At 39.4% G+C, this 25,139-nt stretch overlaps 1 protein-coding gene across 5 annotated transcripts in view; it reads left to right on the forward strand.

The window, feature by feature from the left end:
* The window catches only part of col4a5 (collagen, type IV, alpha 5), a 94,371-nt gene extending 70,562 nt beyond the window's left edge, over window positions 1-23,809 (forward strand). For 2 of the 5 annotated variants that reach the window (XM_004916868.4, XM_004916869.4), the window contains 16 exons: window positions 773-912; window positions 2,461-2,587; window positions 2,753-2,833; window positions 4,057-4,155; window positions 4,247-4,297; window positions 4,948-5,133; window positions 14,220-14,353; window positions 14,769-14,841; window positions 15,151-15,222; window positions 15,630-15,758; window positions 15,918-16,016; window positions 17,773-17,985; window positions 18,196-18,373; window positions 19,034-19,148; window positions 20,040-20,212; window positions 22,244-22,682. In XM_004916868.4, the coding sequence (XP_004916925.2) occupies window positions 773-912; window positions 2,461-2,587; window positions 2,753-2,833; window positions 4,057-4,155; window positions 4,247-4,297; window positions 4,948-5,133; window positions 14,220-14,353; window positions 14,769-14,841; window positions 15,151-15,222; window positions 15,630-15,758; window positions 15,918-16,016; window positions 17,773-17,985; window positions 18,196-18,373; window positions 19,034-19,148; window positions 20,040-20,212; window positions 22,244-22,325 (1,952 nt within the window). In that variant the 3' untranslated portion in view covers window positions 22,326-22,682. Of the gene's footprint in view, window positions 1-772; window positions 913-2,460; window positions 2,588-2,752; window positions 2,834-4,056; window positions 4,156-4,246; window positions 4,298-4,947; window positions 5,134-7,460; window positions 7,470-12,584; window positions 12,594-14,219; window positions 14,354-14,768; window positions 14,842-15,150; window positions 15,223-15,629; window positions 15,759-15,917; window positions 16,017-17,772; window positions 17,986-18,195; window positions 18,374-19,033; window positions 19,149-20,039; window positions 20,213-22,243 lie in introns of all 5 variants that reach the window. The other 3 variants (XM_004916865.4, XM_002931817.5, XM_004916867.4) reach the window with 3 other exon arrangements.
* The last annotated feature ends 1,330 nt before the right edge of the window (window positions 23,810-25,139 follow it).

A 25,139-nucleotide genomic window follows, 5' to 3' on the forward strand; every position in this document is an offset into this window, starting at 1 on the left:
ACTGCAAGGGTCTTGATGCCATTCCAGGGTCCTTTAGATCAGTGTTAAGAACAATATGTCTTCAGTTTTAAAGGGAACCAAAATCCCCCTACCCATTTCTAGCTAGTAAACATTTCCCTGCATCCTTCAGAACTGCATCAGTGGCTCCCAGAATGTGCCCATAAAACAACAAACGCAGAGCAGCACAGTGGAGTTGGGGGCTGCCATGTTTGCCCATACCGCATTTGGTGCCCACTCTCCTAACCAACCACAAGTATGCACACTGGTACACTCTCAGCGATCAGTGCCATTGAGCCTGCATGCCGGATGTGACATAGCCAAGCTTTTGCTTATATTCATAATAATTAGATGAATTAAGTTAACAGGTTGAGTTAGAGAGGAGACCCCCCATCAGCTTTTGACCTTTTTTCATTGAAGACCTTGTTTCTAGTTCAACATTTGTTTAGGATACCCTAATCTTATAGCATGGTTACATGTATAATACAACCGTAACAACCACCAGGGGTGTTCTGGTGGTTGTTATGGCTGTATTATACCTGGCTAGAACTACCAAGTAGAATTCACCCAGAATTTTGCTATTTGCACAACTCCTGCACCCAGTGCTTTGGCCACACAAAAACTGTGTAGTCCTCCAGATCTTGTTGAGCTAAAACTCCACAGCTTTAATATGATGATACAATATAAGGATGTTTGTTTAGTAGTGCTAAAAATGATGTTGCTGCTGCTTGGAACTGTGGGAGGTTTAACACAAGTTATTCTAATGTGTTCTCAGGGCCTCCTGGTTCTAAAGGTTCCCCTGGACAGCCAGGAAGGCCTGGTTCAGCAGGGTCTCCTGGGTTTTCTGGACTGAAAGGTGAAAAAGGTGAACCAGGAATTTCAGGAGCTGGTATCCCAGGCTTTCCTGGGCAGAAGGTAAGTCTGTACACAAAACAAGCTAAAGTATGACGTAGAAAGTGATATTGGAAGAACATTTGCAGTTGCTCTTTGGTTTATATTATTGCGCTTTTTAATTAACTGTTGATTGCTGTAACTCTCTATTAGGCTTATGTCTGACGGAGCCATTTAATCACCGTCAATAGACTTCTGCTACCGCGGGCATAGTAGGAGTCACTGGTGGAAAGCCCTATGCATCACTTCAGCTTTCCAAAGTCGCACAAAGCTGCCTGCAGGAGGAAACTTTGCACGACTTTGGAAAGCCGAAGTGATACGTGGGGCTTTCCACTGGCAACTCCTATGGTTGCCGGTAGAAAAGCAGTTTGGAGCGGTTAGTTGTCTGCGGTAGCAGAGATTTATCGCAGGAAACTAAATCACCTTAACTGTTCTTCACCTGCAGAGACTGTTACCTTTCCAGTCCGTAATGAATACTGCCGCTATGCGCATTAACCTTAGCAACCACTCCACCTCTGCAATGCCACTCTGCCAGTCTGTTCACTTGCTTTCACTGCCATTAAGAATAAAATTTATACTATTGACCCTCACATTCAGTGCAGTTCATAGCTCTGCCCCACACTGCATCTACACTTATCTAATTTTCTTAGTCTTTAAAAAGTTTTGTAAAAACACCTTTCTTTATAGAAGCTTACCCTCATCTTAGCTTAGCATAGTTTCAGTGTGCACTATATGGTATTAAATGCAATGCTCAGTCCCTACACCTTGTGTCTTAACCCCTTCTCCCCTTTTAGATAGTAAGCTCTTTTTGGCAGGATCCTCATTACCTCTTGTAGTGGTTGGTTTGGATGCTTTCTTGTATGCACCCGTTTTGTACAACGTTGCAGAATATGGTGGCATGTAATAAATATGTCATAATAATATAAGGACCTGATGAGAAAGATAAGCAATACAAAGTAACAATAAACAAGTAACAAAAGCCTCAAATGCTACAGCTTTTTTGTTTGCCATTATCAGTGACCCCGGCAATCAAATAGCATTTTAAATTGAAAAAATGGAAAAGGCAGAACTGGAAGACAAACAATTCAAAACTATAAGTAATTAGAAAATCAAAGGCAAATTAAAAAGTTGCTATAAATAAATAATTCTGCAACACTTACCGTAATCTTCTATATATCCAACATAAAAATTACTATTATCAAGGATTTGTATTTAAAATGGTGGCATAAGAAAGGATTAAAAGGGACATATCTGCCCTGTGCAGTAGGCCAACCAAGTATGGTTCATAATGCATATTATAGAAATGTAATTTTTATTGTTTCCCTTTAAAACATGAGCAAGGTAAGCCTAATATATAAAAAGTATAGCTCCATTTCTATACTTTGGCCAGTATGTTCTTTGCCCACCTGGCTGAAGTACTTTTTGTGCTGTGCTGCTGTGACATTGTAGGTCATTCCTGCAGTAAATCCAGTGATCCTTTTGTGGGTTATATTACCAAGGCTCTTAGTTTCTAACTTTTTTCTATAGAAAATGTATTATGCACTTATTTTGTTCAAATCTTCCACTTTTCAGGGTGAACCAGGGCAAAATGGCTTTCCAGGCAGCCCTGGTAGTAAAGGCAACCCAGGAAACCCAGGACTGCCCGGCCTACCAGGGATTTCAGGACCTAAAGGGGATCCAGGACTTCCAGGATTCCCAGGTAAGATGAACTAATAACTTATTAAAAGATGATTTTTAATAACTCAAATGTTTATACCCATAAAAGACAAGGTCTTCTTCATAATGCCAGAAGATGCTGAGGTTTCTATTTCTACTATCCTTGTTTGTATTTGTAATCCTATGTTTGTATTTGTAATTGTTTCAGGCAGCCCTGGATCTCCAGGCCTTAAAGGAGTTGATGGGCCCACAGGAAACTCTGGGTTACCCGGATCTCCAGGCTTACGGGGTAAGAGAGACTAAGTCATCTGGTACTGATTGTAACAGTTTTGTAAAATGTGTATCCAATGTTTACTACCTGAGAACTGATTTGCAGATCAATCATTGTTTTGTCTGTCTTTTTGATCTCTGCCACTGTACTCAAAACCATAGTAGACCAGTTACCCTGAGTGATGGCTTCCTTATTTATTTTTTTAGGACCTAGATTGTCTTTTATTCTCAACTTTGTAACCCAAAAATGATGATGATTATGTTGACCCACTCTGAATAGCATGGAGATGCCCTTTGAATCCCAACTCATAGGTTAAGGATCAATGCTGCAAATGCTCTTTGGAGTGATGTTACCTGGTTCTGCCATGAGGCTTTTGCTGTCCCTCAGTAGAAATAATGTGATGGACTCTCAAAGCTGTTTGATCAGATCTTGCATTACATAAATTGGCATTGCTGTTTTTTCACCAAAAAAATAGCTTGATTATATAACTTCAGTGAGCAAATTAAAAGTATTGTCCCATATCCAAAAACTGAGAATGGTGGTAGTAGTATTACCACTTTCTTTAGTTTCCTTTATATCACCTTGTGAGGTCATATCACGGTATTTATTAAAAAAAGATAAAGTTGCACATATATAGACAGAACTTGGTTGCCAACTTAGTCACTATTAAAAGGGATGGAAACATTTTGACCTGTGTATGGGCCTAAACGATTCCAACCCCTGAACAATAAAATCAGGGCTGGCTTAGCTATTGATGGAGCTGGCTGGAAAGTCCCTATGGCTGAGGCTGTGGATTTGAGTCATTGTCAGTGGGTCACACAAAACTCATTAATGTAGCCTAATCTCTGATCAGGGCTTGCTTATATATTAAATGAGTTGGCTAGATTGTCCCTGTCGTTGAGTCTGTGGATTTGAGTCATTGCCAGTGGGTCACATGGAGCCCATTGTTGATCTGTTTGTTCGCCCAAGGGTCATATTCTGTCACCAAGTTAGCGAAGCCAGAAAAAGATCCTCTTGTGTGGTGACAAATAAGTGGATCCTCCTGTGTGTGGGCAGCTCAATATGAGATACATCTGCCAACACTAACCTGACATAGTTGTTTTAAACCAGTTTGGGTTTAAATTAGTATATGTTAAAAGGTTCTCTAAAATATTTCTTTACTAGGTGTTTTGCTACATTGTCAGTGCTGGGGCCACTAGACAAGGACATGCTTTTCTAAGATATGAATTCTTTTTTGATAGGTGAATCAGGTCGTCCCGGACCTCAAGGAACTCCTGGTGAGAAGGGTCAACCAGGTCAGGATGGAATTCCTGGGCCTTCTGGTTTGAAGGGAGAACCAGGTGAGAAGCTGATTTGCCTAACAATGTATAAATACCAAAAGTTATTTTGTGGCTTTTAACTGGATTTAACATTGTTTATTTCTTTATAAAGGTTTGCCAGGTTTTGGATCCCCAGGGCTGCCTGGCCTTCCAGGAAGTCAAGGTAATGGTTTCTTATTCAAGGAATTCAAAGTACCACTTTCTTAATTAACAAGTAGTGAAGGATTGATTATCCATTGCAACTCTCTATGGCTAATTAACAAATAAAAATTAAATAACTTTGACTCCATAAATTCCATTTCTTTTCTGTACATTTGACACTCAACCTAAGAGTACCTATTTGAAAAATGCCCTGGTTTTCATTTATACTATAAAAAAGTGATAGCTTTAAGGCACATTTTGGTTGCTCTGGCCAGAATGGACAGAATGAAATAGATAAATAAGTAGCACATTTTCTATTTATATATAATCTTTATATAATTTCAACCCTTATTACATGTACATTATATAATTACCTGCCCTGTGTCAGGTTTCATGCTGCACAGCAAATAATTTTAATTGTAGAATTGTTGCACAAGAATGGACACAGGCATGCAATACATGTATTGAAAAAAGCCTAGTTCCTGCTGATACATTCCCTTTAGTTAAAGGCAATGAGAACCAGTTCAAACTTCCTTTAATTTGCTGTTATATTGCACAAGTCCCTGTACCAAATACCTATGAAAATATGACAATAGGAATGAAACCCAGGCATCCTGTATCTCACTTTGTGCCATTTCCATACCTATAATAAATATCTTTTAATATTGCCAGGTCAAAAGGGTGATGCAGGACTTTCTGGAAGCCCTGGAAACCCCGGACTTCCAGGGTTCAAAGGAGATCAAGGCTTTCCAGGATCTCCTGGGCCACAAGGACCAACAGGACAACCTGGCCTACCAGGGCCACGTACAGAAGGACCCAAGGGAGACCCTGGGCCTGTAGGTCCCCCTGGAAGACCAGGTATAAACAATGTGCACTGCAATATTGCATGTTCTCCTTGCTTTTGCTGCCAGTATGTTAGTTACAGTTCCATATATAGGTGGAATTCCATGCCCAATCTCCCAAAAAGATCATAGTAATATTTTTAAATGGTATTATTTCATCTAGAACACTTAAATGTTTACTTAACATTGTCTCTGCTCTAAGAAAACATCACCTGGGCCAAAGCTGCTGTTTGACTGCTAAATATTGTAAAGGGTGAAGCAGCTGTATTGAAAAAAAGAATGTGACAGATCTATATTTGATGGTTTAGGAAAGAAAATAGAGCTATGTGTCTTTTAAAAAATATGCCCCCTTTGTCCAATGAAAGGCTAATAGCTGGCAGCAAAAGACAGGGCACTTGTCTTGTGTAAATCTCCGCATGATATCACTGAAGAAAACTAGTGAGCACAATATTCATCACAGCCTGAGATTTGTTGTTTATGGTCACCCTGTCAGTGAATAGCCTGGGCACATATATCATCCAGAATCATTGCCTTTTACACTGTCGAATGAAATCCAGGGGGGCACTGAAGCATGAGAAAAATTGGACGCTTGTATATTTGTATGAGCCTCTTGCCTGCACTATATGTGAATTCATCCCATTGCATTTGAAGGAGGAATCCATCGACCATCCATCTCTCACTTTCCATTTCGTGCTTGCACATGGAATCTGTTCACATGTGTGAGTCAAATGAAGAAAAAGGAGAATATAACTGAGAGCATTGCCATGATATTCATTGGGCAGCACTTTATGGTGCCATTAATGTGCTTCTAGTAAATGAATCCTCTTCCTCAAGTTATTGTGCAAGAGAGTGAGTGAATTCGCCCAGGATTTACATAGCAATTTAACAAGATTGTCCCCAAATGGTTTCAGCTGTAGTGAATTAAAATTTGATAGTGGATTTTTTGGTTATTGATATTTTAGGTTTAAATTAAGATTGTTTGCCAGAAATACCCAAAAAATGTTAGAATTTTTAAAATCCTAAAATGTAAATTTTCGGTTCCCATCTGAAATAGCCTAAATATACTGGGTTTTGGGTTTTCGAAATTCTAACTATTACATTTACATTGGGATTGCCAACCTAAATATATAATCAGAGGGGTCCATTTTAATAGAGCACCATATAGAATATTATGGCTCAGTCATGCTCTCCTTACAGGTCACATTTGCTGCATGCATTGTTGGAAGAATAGCCTGTGGTCCTGTATAGATATGCATGTGCCACTGGGTATAAACCTACCTATTATCATTGAGGATTTCTTAAAATAGCAATTCTCCTTTGTTTCTTGCACCAGTAGGAGTCTTTTGTCATGTAAATGTGAAACGTTGAAGAGATCACCAAGGTGTTCCATATTAGATGAATCTGTTTCACAAATGCTTTCTATTATTTTTTCATATAGATTTTGGGCCTTGTTAAAGGTCCCAGGCAAAAAGGTTAAGTGTACAATGTAGGAGTAAATACACACTTAATATATTTATATTTCCAGTAATATAATATAATAATATGGTGCAAACAGACATTGCTCATCAATTGTAATGCAGTTGGTTGTTCTGTCTTGCTGTTTGACTCAGTCAGTTTGTTGCACCAAGCAAATCATTTACTGATTTTAATTCCCTCGGCCAATTTACCTGTGATGGCTGCCATGAAGGACCGCTTTGCTTGTACTTAGAACAAAAGCAATAGGATTTCGGACCCCAGCAATGCACAAAACACACAAAATTATAGCAAAAAAATTATGTAGACTAGTTTTGAAACAGATTTTTAAATATACAGAACATCTTGGACATAGGACATGGATAAAACAATACATAGGAAAAGGAAACATACTCTGGTGGTAAAAAATTCTGAATGAATTCCTGTGTTGGGCGTACATAGCATACAGTCTTAGGCCAAGGGCACACAGAACGTATTGTTTGATCCGATTTCATGAGTTCCTTTTTGTAGCTGCATTGGCAGGCATGACATTGGCCTGTGTGGAGCTACAGTGAGCGGATATCGACACAAAAATGCATGGTTTTGCATTTATGTACAAAACGCAGACGGAAGGAAGCGGACAGTCTGCTTTGTGTGCCCCAAAGCCTAACATTTATAGACTTCTATTGGAAATCTCTGTTCAAGAGGAGAATTGCTATTTTGTAAACATATCATTTCATGGATAATAGTTTGGTTTACCTGTGTTTGCGAAGCACCAAAATACAATGCAATGGGTTACTTTGTTGGTAATTCTAACAATCTTGCTATTTCCCCTGCTGCGTCTAATGATGAATATGGAAATGGATTGTTGAATTGTGATGTCTCTCGCAGGCCCTCAAGGTCAGCCCTTAAATCCTAGATTTTGCATGCACAGTTATTATTAAATCAGTCTTTATGGCTCAGTTCAGCACTGTCCAGTTTATCTGTTAAAGTGCAGGAAGTTTTGGAGAGCCACATTTTGTGTAATAGATAAATAAGTCAGTCAGTGGGTCAGTCCATTTTGGCTTAATGTTGTACCAGAAGAACAGTTTTATTGCCATGTATTATGCCAATTATGTTTTCCATAACCCTGAACATGTTCATGTTTTGTATGACACTGAGAATAACTGAAAAGCCAAAAAAGTACAAATCTAACTTCAATCCAATAATAATAATAATAATAATCTTTTAATTATTCCAATACTAACTTGCAATACTTTTCTACGTATGAGTATAATAAATGAGTTCCATAAGGCAGATGCCTTACACGTCTTAGATAGACATGTAGCAGACTTCACATTTATTTAGTTCTTTTAAAAAAACACTTGTACTATGGCCAATGTGTAGAAAACCAGGATTAAGAGCTACAGAAGAAATGTTATCATACATATGTTCTTCTTCAGTCTGTGTTTAAATGAAGCCGAACAAGGCCTTCAGCCTACATTGTCTTCTGCCATCTAATAAACATGGTGCATTCAGTCTTCCAACATTGTAAGGTTGAAAATTGAAACAGTTTGGACCATGTCCCAAATCTGCATCAGCTATGGCCAGTTACATCCAACAATATACTTACATTTCTTGGCTTTCTTTGGGAAACTCTGCTTTCCTCCCAAACTCATAAACCTACAGGAAGTTTAACTGGCTCCTGATGAAACTGACCATACTGAGTCTGAAATGTGATTGTGATAAGGACCTTGGGCTGTAAGCTACACAACCAGGGCTGATATGAAGGATGAACAGTCTGTATAAAGTGCTGCACAAATGTGCTATATAAATAATGTATAAGAAGAAAACAGAATTTGAAGCTAAACAACACTACTAAAAATTCTGCTAAACAGAATTAAAAGAAGCTTTCAGAATCATAGGCCTGCACAACAGTGCGAGTAGATTTCTATACCCTTCATAGCTGTCATTGATTAAGATTAGGCCAGTATCCTACTAACAGTATTCCTAGAAGGAGTAAAGATGTTCTGAATGCAAAGGGTAGACAATATCCTGTTTGTTTCAAAATAGTCAACGGTAGACCTTTCCATGTTTTGTTTGCCCTCTGTTTATTCACACACAATCATATAGCCAGCTGAATGAATAATACTATTACATGTTTATAGCTTCCTATTGGATGCCAGCATCAATTCAGAAAGGAAGGTGAAGTCTTCAGAAGAGGAATGCAAAGGCTAAACAAAGAGAATGAAAGGGCTCTTATTCTTGCAACCTACTTCTGTCATCTGACAGGGACAGAACGGCATGTTCCAGTTAGAATTATAGGTCATGCTAGAAATATCAGATTTGTGCTGAGAAATGAGTATCACGCTATGATGTTCCCACTGCAGAGCACTCGAGCTTGTGTAATTGCTATAATTAGCTTGTGCAAAAGACTTAGTTAATGGGATTATGAGCCATAGCTACACCTTATAAAGTGCTGTGTGTCTGATTTATACAGCGGAATATTTAGAGAGCTTCCGTCTCCAACCAGTACAACAGAAGTTCTGCAGACAAAGTCTTGTTCAGAATGAGCATTACATTCTTGCAGCAGAGAAAAACATAAATATAACAATGTTATTTTGTAGCCTTTTTTTTTACACAGTGGTGACATTTGACACAGAACAGAGATTATTTCTATTCAGAGCAGCCCCTGTAGCAGTGAAGCTTACAGTCTAAGGTCCAAATCACAAACACCCTAGGGTCAGCCAATTAACCTGCCTGTGTGTTTTTGGTATGTGGGAGGAAACTGAAGCAACTATGCTGACATGGGAAGAACATATAAAGTTCTTTCAGATCGTCCCATAGCCTGGATTGAACTCAGGACCTGAGGGATGCAAGGCAGAAGTTGCATAGTTGATGGCACCAGTTTCTCACGGGTTCTGGAGGATTTATTGGCATATTGCATTGTTTTTCACATTGGTAACAACAGCAGAATTACCCTTCTCAGTAAACATACCTTACATTATTTTATTGACTACCTAAAATGTGCATGCATTCCGACGTTAAAGGGAAGCTGAACCTAAAATACAGGCTGCTCCAATATAAAAGTGACAAATATATATATTAACATGTACTATAAGCGAAACATGTACCATAGGAAAGCTAAGGTTGAGTGAGAACATAAACAACGCAGTTGGATCATCCAGCTATCCACTAAACAATAGGAATGTCCACAAAAATAGGCAGTGATTATATTATCAATATGGCTTTCTAATGTGATGTAAGGTAAAGCTTTTCGCTGAATTTTGAACCTCATTGTTCAACCCAGTGGTGCCGTATGTGCCAGTAACTCTGTTTATTCATGGTGACATTTTCGTACTGTTGACGCATAAAAGCAACAGTTGTAAAGTTTTCATCTTAGCTACAAAATATGTATAACTAGAGCAAACATGCTGCATTACTACTGTAATATGTCACATCCTTAATTTAAAGGGGTTGTTCACCTTTCAATTAAGTTTTAGTATGATGTAGACAGTGATATTCTGAGGCAATTTGCAGCTGGTATTCGTGTTTTTTTATTTGTGGTTTTTCCAGTTCTTTAGCTTTTTGTTCAGCAGCTCTTCCGTTTGAAATTTCAGCAGCTATCTGGTTGCTAAGGCCTTGTTTACCTTAGCAACTAGGTAGTTTTGGTAGTTTGAAAGAGAGACGGAACTATGAATAGAAAGATAAGTAATAAAATGTAACAATAACAAAAAAATTGTAACCTCACAGAGCAATAGTTTTTTTGGCTGCCGGGGTCAGTGACCCCCATTTGAAAGCTGGAAAGATTGAGAAGAGGAAGGCAAATATTTCAACTATAAAAATTAAAAAATGAAGACTATTTAAGCATACTCATGGGCTTATTTATCAATTTTTCGAGTTTGTGAATTCGAGTTTGTTTTTCTAAATCGAATAAACTCGCATATTGAATGGTCGCTTTTTTAATTAATACGGAAAACTCATTCGAATAAAAAAACTCTTGAGAATATGGCTTGACTTTGCCTATGACAACTCCCATTGACTTCTCTAGAAACTCGCAAGCTTTAGATGGCAAAATTTTTAATTTTCAAACCAAGCGCAAAAAGACTTGAATCGAGAAAAAAAATCAAACTTGACCGTTGATAAATAAAAAAAAGCCAGAACCAGAAGGGATACCACCCCTTTAAGGCTATCCCATGAAGAGATCTCCTAGCACAATAGTGATATAAGGTTTTGCGGCAGTACTGTGACATATATGTTGTAACAATAATAGAAATAATAGATTTATATTGAAAAAACCCACCTTTATAGGCCCTGACATTTCTTTGTCCCCATGATTCATTCTGGTCATTTATAGTTGTGCCCAGGCACACCCCTGATTCAGCTAAACCCTGGTATAGTCCATGAGTTGACCTTCAAGGCACTGATGAGATTACCCAGGGGGTCATAAAGAATGGTTAGCTGAATGTCCATATGCAGTCCACTCCAAGACAAATTTTCTGTCCAACCTGCTTGTTAGCCTAATGAGTCCTGATCAGATTTCAGTCAGGAAGGTGATATTATTGACATAGACAGAAAGAAGTCCTGCCAATTTGGTCAAGAGAGGGCTAATCTATTGCCCGTTGAAGATCAGAGCACATGGCCATTCAGTCTGGCCAGGGGGTGTACAGGAGGCTACTATAATACTGGCATTAGTTTATAGGTACTCTATGTACATGAATATTTCAAAATGTGCTTTTTAAAGGAGCAGCTTGTCTTGCAGCTATAGTTTCCCATTAACTTCTTTAGAATACAGAGTTCTCTCAAGCAAAAGCCACTGAGGTGAAATGCGTGTCTGAACACTACTATTTCAGAACTGACAGAACTTGTGATTTAATGGGCAACTAAGGCCATGAAAAAAAGTGCCTAGATCGTCATACTGACATTGCTTCTTTTCAGCAGCAAAAACATGGGCATTGCTGTACATGAAAAAGAATACAGTGGCCAGTTTGCATTGAAACAAATGAGGCTTTAGTTGCCCATTCATTTTAGCCTTTGTTTAGTGTTATTATACTGTATAATTCATTCACTGGCATCACATTTGTAACTATCGATGAATGGTTTGCTGTTAGCGGAGAAGCCCAATACAAAGGACACATTGTCGGCCAGTTGTTTAGGGATTATATTATCATTCAACACTGTGTCCCATTGGATCTTAGCCATGCCAGTGACATGAGTGATATACACAAAACTGCATTGGTTGTAGTCATTACATAGTCTTAATACTGTGGGACCTATGTTGCTAAACTACAATTCCCAGAAAGCTCTTTCAACCATTGTCCCATGTAGCTGCACATATTTCTTATTTGTGCTTTAGAACCACCTCCTCCCTATTTAATGCACTTTTATCAAGCATCCATGTGAATGCCAACGGGTGGGTATAGAAACCCACTTGTTCAGAGTCTCTCTGGGGAAGAGTTCATATATACAATAGGACATTTTACCTCATTTCTTTTTAAAATACAGAGGGGTTATTCCCCGGCCAGTATGTAAAATATAAGGGAACTGGGGGCTGTGCTGAATTTCCTTCTCCTTTAAATGATCTCATGAAACATGGGAATGTCCCTGCCAGAGCAGATCTAGTAATTAGGCAGCGCTTCCCATTAAAATATGCATGTTATTTTTGTTGGAAAGAAGGGAAGGCTTCCCTGAGGAACTGTAATCCACATCATTCAGATAGATCCACTCCGCTCATTGTAAATCATTCAGAACTCGCACTGGTGTCAGTGAATGGCTTATATCCTGCTGAATTAGACTTTAATGAATGGAGCGTTTATATCCAGCTTCTGTGCCAAATGTATTTCTCATTAACATTTCCAGCCCGTGCTCCCTGCCTGACATTCCTTCAGTGCAATGGCTTTGTGTATTTCATGACAAACGTGTTGATGCTATGTGATATTGTGTTGGTCTGTAATGTATATTAACTAGTCATCTTGTTTTATGCTGTGTGCTGACCTTTCTAACATCGATCTCTGGGCATTGATGAAACTCTCCCAGGTTATCCAGGTTAGATGCCAACGTGCCAACTTGTTTCATTGCATGCTTATTGTTTGTATAATGTTTAATAACCCAACTCATTGTATTTGTAGCCCAAGGGCTATAAAAGCCTTCAATTTAGGAACGTTAGTACAGATATATTCAGAATGCACATGTAAGCCTGATTAGCACTCCTCAATGCAAGACATTGTGGGAATTAGGGCCTTGGCTGATGGAAAGCTGATTTCTGCCGCATTGTTCCTGTAGTTAAGCAAGCAGCAATGAGAATCTCAGAGTACATGCTGCTTTCAATAGCAAATACATTTAAAAACAACTTTTAAATAGCTTACAGTGATGATATGCAATTAATATTCTATTGGGATGTTTTGGAATTGTATTTTAATACATTTTGCAAATAACAATTTTTTTTTCATAATTTGGGTGCACTTGCAAAGGAATGATAATGTTGCAGCAAAATGGGGAAGAATTACAGCAATGGTGGGCTTTAATTATTAGGGCTCACAGGCATATTTTAGCATCCGATTAGTAAATACATTGATTGGGGTGGCTATTTTCTAAAACTGTAGCAGAGCCTGGTGAATCCTGCCAGGCATTCTCGTGGCAATGACTTGTTGAATGGTGAAAGCAAAAACTGCTGAAGCCTGGCTTCTTTTGACCATTATCAAGTGGATATTTCCAAGCAGTTTCCTAGAATAGGCACTCAAGTCTACATGTAATTAGTTTTCCTAACACCCTTTGACTCTGTAGCTTCTGCCCAAACATAAATACCAACATCCTCAGCCAGGCAATGCTCTTCGACTAATGATCTAGGGAGCTAGCTTGAGCTGCACAGAAAAAGGAGTTTTGGACTGATATTAAATATAGGCCCTGGCATTTCAGGTACACAGAGGCCCATACAGCCCCCAGAGGCCCAATAGATAGTGACTGTTTATGGCAGGGATGTCAAACTCAATCACATTAGGGGGCCGAAATCTAAAACACAGGCTAAGTCGCCAGCCAAATTTTTTATTAAGACACTGCACTGTCAGGCACAGTCACCAGGTAGCCACATAAAATAGCCAGAAGGGCCGTATTCGGCCCATGGGCCCAGTGTTGTGGTCTATGGCATCTTACAGGAGCCCCTTTTAGGATCTACCAGAATTTATAGCCAATCCAGGCCTAAAACTAGACTGAGACAGCTATTCCTTAAGCCTCATTTAGGAACGCAGCCACGAAAGTGCAGTCACACTAAAATAGACATAAATTATGTGCACATTGATGCCATTTATTCAAGGTACTTGTGTACAAACATGTTGTTGCACTTCTGTATAGTTGCCCTAGGTGCCAATGCACCAGTCTGCTCTGCACTTAGCAGGGAAGATCTGTGCCTCTGAATATACCCCCAGTAACTCCCAATCATCTTTTATGCTGATTCACTGCACATGCTCTGTGCTGCTTTCACTTACCTAAGCTTAGCGACTGACTCACAATATACTGTATTATACATAATTACGGAATACCCCCTTCACCAAAACACTATGGGAAAACCTATGTATCACTGTATTTTATGTAACTATGTACATTTTGTATATGTTGTTGATATTAATATATGTTATTGTTATTATATGTTACTAATATAAGTGTTTCCAAATTAAGGTCCTCCTGGCTCAGAAGGTCCACGTGGTCCCCCTGGTGATGGAGGCTTTAAAGGAGAAAAAGGAAACCCTGGATTTCCAGGTCAGCCTGGACTTACAGGATCTAAAGGAGAACATGGAGCATCTGGTTTCCCAGTGAGTGTTATTGGTTACAAAAGGCTTACCTCTCATATCCCAACTGGTCTGGGGTATTTTTTTCAGAAAAGTTTCCAGCAATACAAAAAAAATAGTTAAACCTTTGTTTATTTGTAATCAGGTTTCTTAGCCCTAGATACTAAATATGATAGAATTTAAACATAAATGCATATAATTAAACTTTTTATGCAGAATAATCTGTGTTATTTATTTATGTGCATAGGGTTTATAAAGAGTGTTCTAGGTATAATGCTGATAGAAATCTCAAGTATGGTCCGTACTGCATTGAATCTGTAAGTTAGTATAGGGTATGGAAGCAGATTCAGCTAACCAGCAGACTGGCATTTATTTCTTAATTAATGGAAATCTTATTCAAATAGGGGGTAGCACATTCATAATTTATTGTTCTTTGCAGGGTGACCCAGGACGACCAGGTCTTAATGGGATGAAAGGTGATCAAGGTGTTCCTGGTGTTCCAGGATTCCCAGGTATATTCATGAGGGGGTGATCAGTAGGAGACAATGTAACCCCACTGTAAAATATAAGGATATTTTCTGTGACTTCATAAAGACAGAAGGCTGACTGCTCATATGTAGGCCATGGAACCCCTAAGATGATTTCTAATATCCTCATGTTTCACAGGATGCATTATTTTGTCTCTCATACAAAAGTTTCATTGTCATGTGACACATGACATCACTGAACACTAATTTAAGCGATAACATCACTAAGCACATGGTAAAGGTTATTATTATTATAATGTAATAAGCAGAGTATATTGTTTATGTTTTTTAAAGGTATGAAAGGACCAGGTGGCCCTCCTGGATTGGCTGGCCTTAAAGGTGAATCCGGACTCCCAGGTGCTATAGGTGAGAAATATTGCTTTACATTTACTTTATGAATGCCTACAACTTAACTAGGTGTTAGTAAGCATTTGCATACAACATGTGGGTTATTTCTTCAGCAATCACCAATTACTTTTTCAGTATTACTTTTCTTTCTGGTCCTGTCAGATTTTTTTTTGTAAATGATAATCTAACCTGTGTATGCAGGGTGAATTTTAATAGGACAATAAATAGCCACATCATTTTATACCTTGTGTATCAACTATCCCCACCATATAGATTGCAAGCCCTTGCAGGCAGGGCTCTAATGTAAATTATAAATAAATGAAATAATATTGTTATATAAAGAACGTTCGTCATGGATAAAATGGTTTCTGAACCAGGGTTACCTTGTGTTATTGCTAAATGCTAATCTGTACTCCACCAAACAGGTTTGCCAGGTCTTCCTGGGCCTAAAGGAGAATACCGTGAGATAAAAGGAGCTCCAGGTCTGCCAGGTCCTCCAGGTCGCCCAGGAGTAAATGGACCTCCAGGACCCCCCGGATCACCAGGACTTCCAGGTAGTTTTTTAGGTTATTGTTGGCTGCACAAGAAGGAGAATACACAATAAAAGCAGCTCTGATATATACTGTATACGGTTCAGTATATATAAATATATAATTTTGTCATAACTCTTTAGATGTTTTGTCTATAAAATCTGTCATTTTGTTTAAAAAAAGGTTCTTTGGGTCTCCCTGGTGATACTGGCAGAGATGGACTCCCTGGATTTGAGGGACAACTTGGACGAAAGGGTGACCGAGGCCTACCAGGCCAACCAGGTAAGAAGTACTGCATGTAGTAAATTATAATAGGAGAGGTATTATTTGGTCATTTTAGATTCTGTATCATGCCCTCCCACCCCCACCTTCCGATATTTAGGGCATGTACACCTGTGTGTTAGCTGGATAGGGTATACTTATAATCATAACTAGAGTTTTGCCACCATCAGTTACTAGTATATAGTAACTATAGTATTGTACTCACAAAAACATGAAGGCAGAAACCTAGAGAGAATCCTAAAAAAATGGAAATACCGAAATCTGAAATGACAAAATTGTTAAAAGATTTATTTTCCTCTGTGTATACAGTATAGCAACCAGCATATCTCATGGAAGGCATACACGAAGATTCCCATAATCTTTAACATTCTCATACTACTTATTGTCTGGTATGGTGCCAATCAAATAGTCTTTTCAACAAGGGTATTACAGGTATGGAACCTGTTATCCAGAATGCTCGGGACCTGGGGTTTTCCGGATAAAGGATCATTCCGTAATTTTTGATCTCCATAACTTAAGTCTGCTAAAATTCGGAACTTTGTGGATAATGGTTTTCCGGATAAGGGATCCCATACCTGTATTATGATTATGTTTTTGAGGATAGCATAGGACAGGTCTTGTCAACAGGCTTTATACAGCATAGTAAGTAGGAAGCTGCAGTAAGTAAGAAACCGGACAATGGTTTATGGTTAATATGGCGTCTATGATTTTCATATGGTTCTGGTGCAGTGTAAAGCTGGCCATACACTGAAAGATGTCACCAATTGATTGAATCTTTCCCCAATATGACGATCTTGAGGAGGGCAATATGGGCTTGATCAAATCATTTGGCCCAAGGGCTAAATAATTCCATCACCAGTGGCGGACCAAGCTGACCGGGCGCCTTAGGCAACTGTTTCATCTGTTTACAGATAAAACAAAATAAAGTTGAACAATACTACATCGTAATTTTGAGGGATCTGGACAAAATGTAAGATTATATATTAGGCATTTAATAATACGCATGCATGTGGAGAGAAGGAGACTAAACATTTCCTCTGAATTTCCTCTGAATTTAAGTATATTGTGTTAGTGCAGGAATTAACATTTTTACAGTGAGGTGCTGATTCTGATGGAACTATAATCTGAAAAAGCTCATGGCCCATAGTACAGATTGTATTTTTGTGCTAGGTTTGCTGGCAGGCTATACCTCAAGAAAATAGTAGCAGTCTACCCATATACCCATATTCGTAACAAGACCTATGGAAGGAGTTCTGATTAGGAAGAAAAGTGTAATATATTTATTAAATTGGATATACAAAGCGATGTTCAGATTGGATAAAACTCTCCTCCAATCAGCAGAGTAGCATCACCAAAATCAGGGGTCCCCAACCTTTTTTAACCATGAGCCACATTCAAATGTAAAAAGAGTTGGGAAGCAACATAAGCATGAAAAATGTTCCTGGGATGCCAGATAAGGGCTTTGATTGGTTTGGTAGCCCCTATGTGGACTGCCAGCCTACAGAAGGCTCTGTTTGTCAGTACACCTGGTTTTTATGAAACCAAAACTTGCCACCAGGAATTAAAAAAAATAAGCATCTGCTTTGAGGCCACAGGGAGCAACATCCAAGGGGTTGGGGAGCAACATGTTGCTCATGAACCACTGGTTGGGGATCACTGACCAAAATAGATCCCTTGATAAATAATAGATTGCAGCTGCTTTTACTATTGTTGTTCTCATTTAGCATTTGTACATTTTTTTTTTTCATTCTGAAAGGATCTCGTGGAATTAATGGCCCACCTGGCCCAGATGGTTTACAAGGCCCCCCTGGCCCCCCTGGTCTAGGATCTGTTGCTCATGGATTCCTTATAACCCGACACAGTCAGTCAACAGATGCCCCTGGCTGTCCTTTTGGAACCACCAGGATCTATGATGGCTATTCACTACTTTATGTGCAAGGAAATGAGAGGGCACACGGACAAGATTTGGGTAAAAGACTATTTTATTAATGACACAGATACTGGCATGCTACACTACCTTATTCATTTTTTAATCTGAACATTTTTGGGGCAGGGGAAAGCAGGCTGAAAGACTGGGCTGTGTTGAGCAGCAGCTGAAGTGCCAGAGCTTAGGTATCACCGCTTTACTCTGTGACAGCTAATCAGCTTCTTAATTAATGGAACACGTTTTTTTGTACAGGTACCGCTGGCAGCTGCCTCCGTCGCTTCAGCACAATGCCTTTCATGTTCTGCAACATTAATAACGTGTGTAACTTTGCTTCAAGAAATGACTACTCCTACTGGTTGTCCACGCCTGAGCCTATGCCTATGAGCATGGAACCTTTAAGAGGGAGGGATATCCAACCATTCATTAGCAGGTACACCTCTTACATCTTTTAGTGTTGTGCTCTCCAGGTACTTTCAGATATTCAGATGTGTTGACCTTCACTGATTCATTTAGATAATATTACATTTGCCAGAAGGACTGCACAAGTGGCAGTTATATACTGTATATAGGTGTAGTAGGTGAATTATAGTCTATGATAAGGTACTGCGCCAGAGTCCAGTAGCTCACCATTTAAAGAGACTGCTTATGACAAGATGGAGCAGGGTTGTGAAGATTCTCATTCATCCAGGTCATGGTATATCTGTAGTAATAAGTTACATCAACTGTACTTGCTGTGTTTTTCCTTGAAGACATTTCACCAGTCATCCAACTGGCTTTCTCAATTCAGAAAATCTTCTGAATCTTCTTTTGCCTGTGCCAGCAACTTTGGAAATCATAATGGCAGATGGTTAGCTTGGCCTAAAGTCCTTTGTTGTTATTACTGCATGAATCAGGTGTGATTTTCTGATTAAATCTCTGCAATGAGAGGTGCACATTTCTTCATATCATTTAATTGTAAGCTCTATTGATATTGGATATGTAATTTGTGTGTTTGATGTATGTTTCTTTCTTTTGTACAGCACTGCACAATATATAGGAACTTTATCCATACATACTTATAACATTCTCTTGATTTCTTTGAATGCTTTAGGTGTGCGGTCTGTGAAGCGCCAGCCATGGTGATTGCAGTTCACAGCCAGACAATACAAATCCCACAGTGCCCACAAGGCTGGTCCTCTCTCTGGATTGGATACTCTTTCATGATGGTAAGCCATAGGGCTAATGTACAGTTCCCAGGAATCAGCAGCCTGGTTATAAAACCTGCATCTATTTTTGTTAAGATTAAAGTTTTTTTTCCATCTATTGTTAACTGTGAATGCTCCTTTTCCATTTGCATCAAAGGAACAAGCAAATACTGTTGTATATGTGTCTTACTATAAATTAGTATAACTGAAGGAAATGCAAAAAAGAGCACTAGGGAAAACAACAAATGGGTAAAAATGGGAAACAATAATAATACTCCCAGGAGTTTTTCAAAGGCAAAAATATATGGTACATTGGCTGATGCACCATATCTCTTTCTGCTGTATGAGGTGGCATTTCATACAATATGCATCCATTCAGCTGATGAGCTTGACCAAGGGCTTAATGCGGTCAGAAATGTTGCTTTAATGCCCTAAAGTGTGCAATAAAGCCATTTTAAATATACAAGAAGTGCGGTGCTGTTCAAAATCAATCATTCAGCCCATGGACTACTTAGTTGATATCACCCAATGGCTGCCTATAGCAAAAGGAAAAATAAGGCTACAGGTTCATAATACAGACACTGAATATTTTTCTTCCTCTGAAGAATTTCAGAAAAGACTATTCAGTACAAATGGAAAGACACTTATTGGCCATTATACAGTAGAATAACCAGAACAGATATGTGACCTTAATAATAGTCATTCAATGACAGGTTGATCTTTGCAGGCAGAGAAAATATGCACTAAAGGTGGCAATAGTGCTCCAGTGCTAGTGCTCTGCCCCCTACTTTCTTACATCCACTGCTGAAACTAGAAAATAATGAGCAAGTCACAGGAATGAATTTTATATCCATGCTCACTACCAGCAGTCGTGGTGTCTGACCAAACTAATTCTCTCTTTCCCATCTCCAGCATACAAGTGCCGGTGCTGAAGGCTCAGGACAAGCTCTGGCATCGCCTGGATCGTGCTTGGAGGAATTCCGATCTGCACCTTTCATTGAATGTCATGGCCGGGGAACCTGCAATTACTATGCCAATTCATACAGTTTTTGGTTGGCCACAGTGGAAATGTCTGAAATGTTTAGGTAGGATGATAAGTACACAACAATTTCACAACCTGCACCTAGAACTTAAAGCCAATAAAGGAGAAGGAAAGTTAAATTCGCTGAAGGATTCCCATGTACTGTATTAGTCACTCCCCCTGTGCACACAGTTGCTAACTTTGGACCCCTAGTAGCCTGAACAGTCATAAGGGACCAGTTGGAAGTGTGGATGTGGCACAGTGCTCTTAGGAACATAACCCAAGCCTGTGTATTTTTTTAGTAAATGGGAGTACTGGCCCAGAGTGCAACAAGGTTCATATTGTATTTACTGGGTGGGGGGGGGGGTGCCTAACAAATTGGCACTCTCCAGTGAATTATACTTTCCTTGTCTTTTAAATTGTTATAAATCTGGGCATGGAATAATAACACAAAAAGGGAAAGTTGTGCTCAACCACTAAATTGTAAACCATTAAGCGGGGGTGCAATGAGGCTGTGACCATAAAATACATATAAACAACCGCAAAAAATCCTCTGCACTCACCCATTATCAATATGTAGAAATTGGACACTAGGGCATTTCGCTACTAAGAAATGCCTTCCCTCCCCACCTCAAAAAGAGGGATTGTTTGTCCGTACATTGCAATATACTTCAAGCTGGCCAACTACGTCAAAGTCATCCTTTCTGGCCAGTCCTACCCTAACTGACCTATATAAGTAATTTAAGATTAGTACTGAGCAAAGGGACTAAGTTTTACCTGCAACATGCTTGCGTATAAGGTTAAAACTCCCATATGGTTGCCCTTTTATTAGCTCCATTGGGATCACCTGCCTGTAGCTGGGAATAGTGGGGGCTACAACATGGAGCTGGCCACTGCTCCTGTATAAACAATAACACAAAAAGGGAAAGTTGTGCTCAACCACTAAATTGTAAACCATTAAGCGGGGGTGCAATGAGGCTGTGACCATAAAATACATATAAACAACCGCAAAAAATCCTCTGCACTCACCCATTATCAATATGTAGAAATTTGACACTAGGGCATTTCGCTACTAAGAAATGCCTTCCCTCCCCACCTCAAAAAGAGGGATTGTTTGTCCATACATTGCAATATACTTCAAGCTGGCCAACTACTGGGCATGGAATAGTCTTTTATCATGTGTGTGGCCATCACACAGACATATTTGAAACGTCCTATGTGTTTAGAAGATCTGCTTGTTTATAAATATGTACAGGCACTCCTATGCTAAAAAAGTCATTGCTTGGTATAGCCAAGATAACATTTTGGCATGTTTTATCATACTTTAGTCACTGGAGGGCTTACTTTAAATATCATGGATCTAAGGGTGCAACCCATGGGCAGTGTGAAAAATTCCAGTGTGGGACCCATGACATGGCCCCGCCCCACAGTGAAGTGGGAGGAGGTTGCTGAAGAGCAGGGGGGGCATAGAGTGACATGTAGGGTGGGGGGAAGGGTGATGGTGATTAGTGTATCTTATCCATCATCTATCACATTGCCAGACAGTGAGGCAGCTTCCATTGCAGAAAGCCAAACTAGGGGTAGGTAAAAGAAGTTTGTGCCTAGGGCCCAGATCCGGAACTGGGGGTACGCAGAAGAGGCATGTGACTAGGGTGCAATGCTGGTGGGGCGCTAGGCATGTACCTTTTCTGCTTCTCTACTCCATGCCTTCCTCCCCCCTCTGCCAACTCGTTACTGGTCCTGGAGTGGTCATTACATGTCGCACTTATCCAGCCGCATAGTGCTCCCCCCTTACTGTCAGCATGCATGCGTGTGACCAGGAACAAACTAACATATGTATGCTGACAGTGATGAGGGTTTGCCTAGAGCGCCCACTGCTAGGGGCCCACTATCCCCCAATGTACCCTAGGTACGTGGCTCTTCTGCCTCCACCTTGTTCAGGCTCAGAGAATTGCTAAAAACAAGGCACTGTTTTATTGGGGCCCAACATCTTTTAGCAATAAGCTATTTCTTCCCATTGTTCTGTTCATTACACTGGTGCGTAAATGTCTTGTACAGTTGTCTTCTATTAACCTCCTCTTCCTCTCTATCACAGCAAACCTCAGTCAGAAACACTAAAAGCGGGTGATCTAAGGACACGCGTCAGTCGCTGCCAAGTTTGTATGAAGAGGACGTAACACTGTGGAGAACTCGATCACGGGGGAATTCTCCTTAGGTTTGAATTGTCCTATCCTGTGACAATGGTGCTACTGTGTAGATAAAGAGTAAGAACCAGATACTGTGTCGAACCAATCCTAAGTGTACCTCACCAAAGTGCCATTCTGAACCTTGCCTGGTGCATTTTGATCCAACAGACTGAGAAAAAAAAACCAACCTTTTTTTTTTTGCTTCGAAAACCGTCGGGCAAGGATCAATCAAATGAAGTTTTTTTTTTCCCAGTACCCGAATGGCACTGTATTCATCCGCTGTGTAAGAAGCGAAGCACTGAGTATGGTTACAATAACAAGGCTGCAGTTTGGAAACAAAAAAAAAAAGATAAAAAAAAGACCAACTAAAAAAAAAAAATTAAAAAAGTTATTTTTCATGGTGCTACTAACCCATCCATAACCCGGGTTTATTATAAAGAAATGCTAAGCTTATTTTTCTCTGTAAGTAATGAAATGTGTATATTGTGTATTTTTTTAGACTCTGAATGAAAGCATTTAGCGCCCATCTTGCCACATCACAACTCTTGTATACAGGCCCATGGCATATCCACTGCAGTATTTCCTATATATATATATATTAACTCCATTCACATCAGCCAATGACTGCTTTCGTTTTTATATTACCAATCCACAATACCCAAATTGGAATTTAGCTCCTCTTTGTATATGTCTGTTTGTTATAATCGTCAGCGAAATTTGATTTTTATTCTGTTTTTAATTTTTTTGTACTCCATTACCAGCCAGATGTTTTTATGTCTGACACGTAAAGATTCGCCAAATAATAAAAAATCCGGAAGCATTTTACGCTAAAAATCACTTGTGTGCCAGAAATAAACAGAGACTGTTTCTATCAGTATTTTTCATTCGTGTTTGTGCGAAGTAGCTGCGTTTCTTAATGCTAGGAACATTTTTTGCATTCCATACAACCCTGGTACATCCTCCATTTGCCATTGTTTGTACAGCAAAAAAACAAAATTAGGTTTAATAAAGATTATTTATCATATAAGATACAATGATTTGTAATGTGTTTCTTAGGCGATAAGGAGGCGTCACACTGGCACGGCACAACTACACAAAGGCAATGTAGCGTGCAGCTAGATGTCCATTACACTACCTATGTCTCCCACCTTCCTATTGGCCTGCTATAGTAACCCTGCTACAGATTCCCATCAGTCATAAAATTCTGTTACTTTAAACCTGCTCTGTGTGTGAAGATATAAATGTGGCTGTAAATCCAGATCAGATGAATTTGCCCAAATCTGTGGTGTGATTTTTAAATTATCTAGTGATCTATACTTCCTATTTTAAGTATTATGTGCACATTGTGTTGTCATTATGTGTCATTTTTTTCACCTGAATTTTTAGCAAAAAAAAAAAAGAAAATAATAAGACCAATGTCTGTTTTCTGTCAAAGAACTTCAGAAATAAAGAATAAAATCCAGACACCACTTCAACAAGGACCTGAACTCCTACTGTTGTTTTTTCCTTCATAGGAATAAATTCTCTTATGTTTTACAACTGTATGTACATATACGGGCATGGGATCCCTTATCCAGAAAGCTCCAAATTAAGGGAATGCTGTTTCCCATACACTCCATTTTAATCAAATAATTTGAATTTTGAATTCATTCAATAACATAGTAAGTTAAAAAAAGACATATACATCCATTAAGTTTAACCTTAATGCCTGTATATAACCTGCCTAACTGCTAGTTGATCCAGAGCAATGATCCCCAACCAGTGATTTTTGAGCAACAACCCTTTGTATGTTGCTCCCAGTGGCCTCAAAGCAGATGCATATTTTTGAATTTCTGGTTAAGAGGCATAAAAACCCAGTGTAATCATCAAGCCGAGCCTTCTGTAGGCGTCCAGTCAACATAGGGGGTATCAAAATGCCAATTATAGCTCTTATTGGCACCTCCAGGAACATTTTTCATGCTTGTGTTGCGCTACAAAACTTTTCCCTTTTTGAAAGTTGCTCACGGGTATAAAGGTTGAGGATCCCTAATCCAGAGGAAGGCAAAGAACCCCATCTGAAGCCACAGAGGGGAAAAAATCCTTGACTCCAATCCTGACTCCAAGATGGCAATGGGACCAGTCCCTGGATCAACTTGTACTAAGAGCTATCTCCCATAACCCTGTATTCCCTCACTTGTACTGAGAGCTATCTCCCCTACCCCTGTATTCCCTCACTTGTACTGAGAGCTATCTCCCCTACCCCTGTATTCCCTCACTTGTACTGAGAGCTATCTCCCCATACCCCTGTATTCCCTCACTTGTACTGAGAGATATCTCCCATACCCCTGTATTCCCTCACTTGTACTGAGAGCTATCTCCCCTACCCCTGTATTCCCTCACTTGTACTGAGAGCTATCTCCCATAACCCTGTATTCCCTCACTTGTACTGAGAGCTATCTCCCATAACTCTGTATTCCCTCACTTGCTAAAAAGCCATCCAGTCCCTTCTTAAAGCTAACTAATGTATCAGCCAGTACGACTGATTCAGGGAGAGAATTCCACTACTTCACAACTCTGAATCCTTTCTAAATATTTAGACAGAACCTCCTTGCTTCTAATTAGAATGGGTGCCCTCGTGTCCGTTGGAAGGACCTACTGGTAAATAAAACATTAGAGAAGTTATTATATGATCCCCTTATATATTTATACATAGTTATCATATCACCCCTAAGCGCCTCTTCTCCAGTGTAAACAACCCTAACTTGGCCAGTCTTTGTTACCCTTTACCAGCTTAGTTGCCCTTCTCTGCACTCATAATTTCATTTT

This window comes from Xenopus tropicalis, chromosome 8 (assembly GCF_000004195.4).
Source record: "Xenopus tropicalis strain Nigerian chromosome 8, UCB_Xtro_10.0, whole genome shotgun sequence".
Classification (NCBI taxonomy): domain Eukaryota; kingdom Metazoa; phylum Chordata; class Amphibia; order Anura; family Pipidae; genus Xenopus; species Xenopus tropicalis.